The 6,841-nt window shown below is 34.0% G+C and overlaps 1 protein-coding gene across 1 annotated transcript; it reads right to left on the bottom strand.

Annotated features, from left to right (window-relative positions):
• Positions 1–355: 355 nt before the first annotated feature.
• LOC108679347 lies at positions 356–3,044 on the bottom strand. The gene is made up of 4 exons (XM_018167951.2): positions 2,504–3,044; positions 2,137–2,327; positions 1,362–1,476; positions 356–916 (listed from the first exon to the last, which is right to left on the bottom strand). The coding sequence occupies exons 1-4, from the start codon at positions 3,024–3,026 to the stop codon at positions 693–695; spliced, it is 1,053 nt and encodes a 350-aa protein (XP_018023440.1). The 5' UTR covers positions 3,027–3,044; the 3' UTR covers positions 356–692.
• Positions 3,045–6,841: the final 3,797 nt, after the last annotated feature.

The raw sequence follows: 6,841 nt of genomic DNA, 5'->3' as shown, positions 1-6,841 counted from the left end.
CAATAAAACAGAAGATTAATAATCAACATTCACTAACGGCAAAAATTGTTAATGGCGTCAGTTGCTTTCCTTTCAAAATATTGAAATAACTCAAGATTCATCTTCCACCAAGAAAAAAACATTTGAAAAGGTGACAATTTAGTACAAAAATTATATTAATAAGAACTGAAGAACCAGTTATAGGTCAACTCCAACGAGACCATGCATTGAAAACCTGACTCGTTACAGAAAGGCACCAAATGTTCAATAATATTAGGTCACAAAGCTAAATCGTCACAGCCATAACACTTAAATTCCTAGCTGAAAAATCCTTATAGCCATCAGCACCACCATCAAAATAAGATCAGCTTTCAGCACTTTAACTAATCATGTAGCGTAGCTTAAAATTCAACACAAACCTTCATACTGAGAATATGACCATGACCATACACCAGATTATATTAAATATCACTTATTTGAATGATGCCCAAGTTGAATATTTCTTACCTCATTGCACCTTGAAAACCTTCAACAAATATATTGCCAGACACAGTTACTCATCAACACCCATTTGTTCTATAAATCACATTGCAGCTTGAAAATTATTCTTACCTTAATTGCTTTGCTATGTATTTTATATCATCAAGTTAAGTCAAGTGTGTATTAAGTAAACCTTACTGAATAAATACATATACAAAAATTAACTAATTCAGTCATAGACCAAGTCCGTCAATCTGAACATAGAGAGCAATAATATGAGTGTTAATATTGTTCAGGTGCACATCCGAGGTCCAGATGTTAACAATGTTGTTGAGTTGTCTAATGCAATCTTCACTGTCATCCTCATGGAAGCAGGCATTCATGAGCTTTGTGCACGCAGCTCTCTTGTAGTCGTAGTCGTTGCAGTACCTCTTGTAGCAATCGACCAGAGTGCAAACTGGAAAGAAGGTATTCATGTAAGAAGGTATTCATGTACTCATGTAAGGTATTCTTGGAATTCACGGTACGAATAAAAAACCTTTTGCAATGATTTAAAAATGTATTGTCAAAAATTCAGGGAGAGACAGAAAGTCACTGGATTAATTAGTATTGAAAACATGCACTGGAATTATATCAGGTCAAACTTGGAAGCTCTATTTATCTATATATATATATAGTATAGCAATGCTTCACATGCTTTGATTGTACTGCACTATTACCACAATACAAAATAATAATCACCAAAACATTCAGCAAGGTATCAAGTCAGATTGCACTAGATTACAAGGTATTTTATGTTCAAAATTATGATCAAACTTAATTACAGAGTAATGAACAATTCATTAATCTTGATTATCTTGGTACTGAGGAGAAGTGCTCAAAATATGATTGTGCTGGCTCACCTATGGTTGAGAAAGGCTGCACATCAAAAGGCTTGAAGGTTACAGCCACTTCCCTGCTGACTCCAAGATTTTTAATGGACTGCAAGCTGTCTTTCATTGAGTCACATATTTGTACCTAAAAAACAGGTAAAAGCATTAGAATTTAAATGAAAGCAATATTTAATTTCAACAATCCATGCATACATCAAAGCTCTTTAACTGTCATTTATTCAAATCCTGAAGCAAGTTCTTAGTTTTAGACTCAGGAGAGGGTTCTTAAGAAAGTACACAAGTGTAAGCAGTACGGTAAAAGGAAATTTAAATATCTCTTATAAAGTATCTTCATTCGAAAGTCTGTATTATCAAGAATGACAATGGAAAATAAAATTAATAGCTATGTATACAAAACCCAGGGCTTTGAATAATGACAAATTCAAAGCTCCTTGGCAAGTAATCAGCAAACTGTAACATAATATTGTGTTTCATTTGTTCCTAAAAATTGGTAATAGATTGTATTTCTTAATTCATTTATTTTATGGTGAAGCAAAAATGTATTTATCTTGCACACACAGTGAAGCAAAAAATGTAGGTATTATTTTGCACATACAGTGAAGCAAAAAATGAAGGTATTATTTTGTACATACAGTGAAGCAAAAATTTATTTTGCACATATGGTAAAGAAAAAATAATTCATTTTGCACATATAGTAAAGCAGAAATACTTTATTTGGCATATATGGTGAAGCAAAAATACAAATTAATGGCAAAAAACTAGATGTTGAGCAGTGAGCACTAACCATTGAGTTGATCACATCAGAAAAGTCTGTGAGGTAAATCATAGCTCTGTAGTCAAGCTCCTTGGCAATTCTCCCTTCATTGTCAATCTTGAGACCAACAAAATTTTGCAAGCTGATTCTTCCTTCTCTCTTGTTCTTGGTCCAACTTTTACTCAAAGAGAAAAATAGCTGTACACTTTTCACAAGAACCCCTGAAATATTGTTAAGCATCAGAAACATGATAATGTGTTTACAGAAAACTTTAGAGAGACAATGTCACTTCAAGTTTGAAAGGAATGAAGACAAATTTTGTACAACACCTTAGCTTGTAAATAAAGTCCTGTTGTCTATTTTGCATATTGCATCAGTTACAATGATACACACAAACCTGTTATTTGTTGTGACTTAGATTTGGTGAGAAGACAACTATTTTCAACATTGAATTTTACTTTTCTTCTAGTACTTGAGGGTTGACTTTCTTTAGGAGTTGAGCAAGCCCGAGCAGGAGTTCCTCCACCAGGCCTCTCTCCGCCAACTAGCAAGCGGTCACCATTTTTCCCTGCTGCCAATGTCAAGCCTTCTTCATGTCCTGAAGAAACATCTTTAGATGCTTGGAGAGCTCTCAGCTCCTTGCGTGACAAGATTTTCTTTCTACCCGTGGTCACAAGTCCATTGTATCTGTCTGCCTTTAAAGGGAGACTATTGGCTGACAGCTCAGATGACACAATCAAGTTGTCCATTTGCAATTGTTGAGAAATAGCAGAAGTAGCTACATTTTTGCTGCCCTTTTTTTTTCTTCTATCAGACTTAGGTGTAGTTGATTTGGGATTGTTTGAGAGTAATACCTCATCACCTGCAGGTGCTAGTGATGTGTCATTTCCAGAAATTTTAGTTTTGGAAGTTGGAAGCATTTTTGTTATTTTTTTTGTTCAAAGATAATAATAAATTTTGTAGCTAAGTTTCAAAGCAAAAAAAAAAAGTTTTTTGATGGTTATTCAAAGTTGACTCAAATTTGTGTTTGAGCTCTGAAACAAAAATCATTGACATGTTAACCATACAGAATAAATTTGGCACTAGAGTAAAGCTAGTAGATACAGTTTATTCAACACAACAAAGAAATGAGCAAGCAACCTCATTCATCAGCATGTGTTTTAAATTCATACTCAAAGATGATTTATATTTGGTGCACAAATAGGAACTGGTAGTGAATGGGCATAAGCCACAAATTAATGAGAGAAAAATGACCATGCTTACAAACAATTTCACCTATTCCTATGGCTATGGGTATGGCCATAGTGGCAAAGCAAACTTTTTAGACTCTTCCCCAAGTGCATTTTTGAGTCCTATCATCCTATGAGTAGACCAGCAAAGTATCATGGATACCACATGGCACATAACAGCATTATCATAAATAAGATATTAGTTTAAATCTTAAGTAGATAAGAAAATTAAATATGAACCAATTCTAAAAAATCTCTGGTTTGCCATGGCCATGCCAGTGATGTCACCATGTAATGCTGCAACTTAATTGTTCCCTGACTTCAAGTTTACGATTGCTCTTCGTTTTAAAGTCCTTGCGTACCAGGCTATCATGCACAGAAAGATGGGTCAGGTGCTTAGGAATTTATGTTCTTAATCAATCTCTGCAGTGCAAGAAAATATGTTGAAAAAAATAATATGCCAAGGTAAAGTTCTACCTACAAATGGAATTGAATTGACATCAAAGTTTAATTCAAGAGAATAGTGAATAGCAAGCCAAAGTGAGTGCCAAAGCATTAACCAAACAAAATTAAAATTATATACAATAAGCATGTCATAACAAAGATCCAAGACCCAAGTGAATTCTAGGAATGGCGGAGGATGGTAATTCAAATATTCAAGGTTGGTCAATTTTACCATGAAGCAGAAAATGGTGAATATCCAAATATTTTTGGCAACACACCACATCAGTATCAACCATGTTGCAACTTTGGAAATAAGTTTCCTAAAATTTTGGGTATGAGTGATCTTTTGATTTTTTTCACACCGATTTTTAGAAATTATTAACAAATTCAGGCTGTTTTTATAATTTTTTACTAAATAAATTTGAAAAAGGCCACAGGAACACATGAAATTAGCTCAATTTACAGCTTTTATGTCCAATCCACAGGTGGCTTTTGCCCCATGGCCCATATTAATACATTTCTCTTTAACTTCACTTCTTGTTGTTTGTTTGTCTGCTACAAATCTTGTAATCAAAATTTAATACACTTCTACTTATCCTATCGATTAATTTTGTCAGCTACAAATCTTATAACTGATATTTGACACACTGTTACCTGTCTAATTGATCTGAAATTTTGCACACTTGTGTGAAGTCAGAGGCAATGCATGAATCAATTAACAGAATAAATAATTTAAAAAAAGTTATATATTAAAAAAATTGAAAAATTTATTTTTTTAATATTCGAAAATTAAATGAGAGATTCATTGTACATCTGTAAGATTGGAGACACTGGATTCTTTGGAAGTGTTCTCTTTAAGAAGTAATTTTTAAACATATATTATTTCAGTTACACTATAAGAAGCATCAAAATTTAAGCCATTAAAATCATGCTGGCATATTTTTCTCTAAATGCCCATCTACATGTATTTTTAGCAACTTAGCAAAACATTTCAATTCTCAAATTATTAAGTACTAGCTGTAGTTCTGGCAAGTGGCAACAAATTCTTAATACTGGCAACACATTGATATTGAATATTGATTTAGCCTAGAAACCTTAGCTTGGCAACACAATTTCTAAATTCAGCAGCATAGTGAACTGGCCTGGGTCTTGGAAAGTGGAAACTAGATTAGTTCCAAAGTTCAAAATATGAGCCAAAAATAGTAGAATATACTTGTTCTGTTGTTCATACAACATACATTATCCCTTCTGGCACTGGCAGAATGGAATTCTAAAAATGATGGTTCATATATTATTTCTGATCTACAAGACCAGTTTTTGATCCAACAATGTTATTTGAGGGCTCAGGGCTCAATTTCAACCATTTCAACATTGCGCAGGGTGAATTCAATATCAGTAAGAGTAAGACAGTGACGAGTGACATAGTAGCTGAGCTAATAATTTCACACCTGTGTTTCTAGGGCAAATGCGGTATATTCAATACACATTAAGGATGTAGCAAGAAATGAACGGCTATAAAAATATCACCGTATGCGTAACTCGAGTTCTGCTTGCTTCACGTCACTCTCAAAACACCACACTACGCGCCAGCAACAATGAAACGTCACAAACTGTTGCCATATTTATTTAAAAGCCTTTAGAATTCAAACCTACAAAATCTCTGAATACCAACGCTGTGTGTGACTAAATTTGGCATATTGTGAGACTAATTCTGGCAGCGCTTCAAACTCTATTAATTTGTAATTCTGGCGCCCTGTGTTGGAATTTCGACGCCCTGTGTGAGCTGTATCGTAATACAACACAGCTCGGAACAAGCTTAATTAAAAAGTTTTGATTTTAAAATTAAGCTTTTAACTAAGAGCTATTAAGCTTTTAATTAAGAAAAATTTAATATTTGGACACAGCTCGGAACGAGCTGTGTGTGTCTAATTCCAAGCTGTGTTGGAATTAGTTTTTATGTGCCTAAAACCATCGCTCAACTTAATCATCTATTCATTTATTTACCACTTGAAATGAGCAAATACAAGTATACTTAAAGGATTCCTAATATATTTACAGACTTATTTAAAAGTCTCAAACTGTAATATTCTTTCTACACAAACAGTTAATCACTATTTGGTAGAGACGTAGAGCAAGGTCAACTATCAACTTTGACACGTTTTTCAATGTTCTCACTGGGTGACATGCACTGTTTCTCTTTGGATCTTAACATTTTCCTGCCAGATAGCCCAGACCTAGTGTTTTGGCAAATGGCAATAGTATGGTGCACAATAGTATGACGTCACTATTTCAACAATCAAGGAATGCATGGAACTAAGACAAAGCTTAATATAAAGGAAAAAGTTAAGAAGTGTCAGAATTAACCACAATTTTGGAATATAGGGTAAACGCTGAAGGGGGCCGCAGAACATTAGCTATAGTATGTAGTAGAATCATTCATTTACAATTGTACCTTAATGTATCTCATGTTTTATTTCATTACCTTTTGAGTGTCATGTGCATCTTAATACCGCGTTTACCCTAGACTCTAGGCTCTAGGTATGAAATGACTAAAGTATAATTAAATGTTTGCAGTAATGCAGATGCAGGTCAGGGCAAGAATTGTACGCATTCCTAAGTGTAAGTACTTCCTCTTGCATGCATGCTGCAGTGCTGCACGTATACCTAATATCCAGCGTACCTAATTTGCTAACAACTTGTCATTTCACGTCTTCACGATATGTCACTAGTAAGTTCTACTGTTCTGGTCACTTCTAGATTTCACTCTTTGCCATTGACAACTAATCTGTAAACTAAATACTAAACTATTGAATACAGCTTTGATTTTTGGTTGAGCAACTTGAGGCTTGAGCTTCAACTCAAGTTGATTTTATTAGAAGAAGAAACTGGTCTTCATTACAACACTTCTCTTTAACTTCACTTCTTGTTTGACTGTCTGTCTGTCTGTCTGCTACAAATCTTGTAATCAAAATTTAATACACTTCTACTTATCCTATCAATCTGAAATTTTGCTCACTTGTGTAAAGTTAGAGACAATGCATGAATAAAATGTCAAAATAAAT

Source organism: Hyalella azteca, unplaced genomic scaffold (genome assembly GCF_000764305.2).
Source record: "Hyalella azteca isolate HAZT.00-mixed unplaced genomic scaffold, Hazt_2.0.2 contig11111, whole genome shotgun sequence".
Lineage (NCBI taxonomy): Eukaryota > Metazoa > Arthropoda > Malacostraca > Amphipoda > Hyalellidae > Hyalella > Hyalella azteca.
Note: the sequence above shows the minus strand (reverse complement) of the source record. Positions and strands in the feature narration are given on the sequence as shown.

Bases quoted from the DNA above. Each gene is read 5' to 3' on its own strand.
- LOC108679347 (XM_018167951.2), bottom strand. From the start codon at position 3,026: ATGCTTCCAACTTCCAAAACTAAAATTTCTGGAAATGACACATCACTA. The intron at 2,328-2,503 runs GTTTGTGTGTAT...ACAATATTTCAG, and splicing joins TAAGTCACAACAAATAACAG to GGGTTCTTGTGAAAAGTGTA. The intron at 1,477-2,136 runs GTTAGTGCTCAC...CCTGTTTTTTAG, and splicing joins CTGATGTGATCAACTCAATG to GTACAAATATGTGACTCAAT.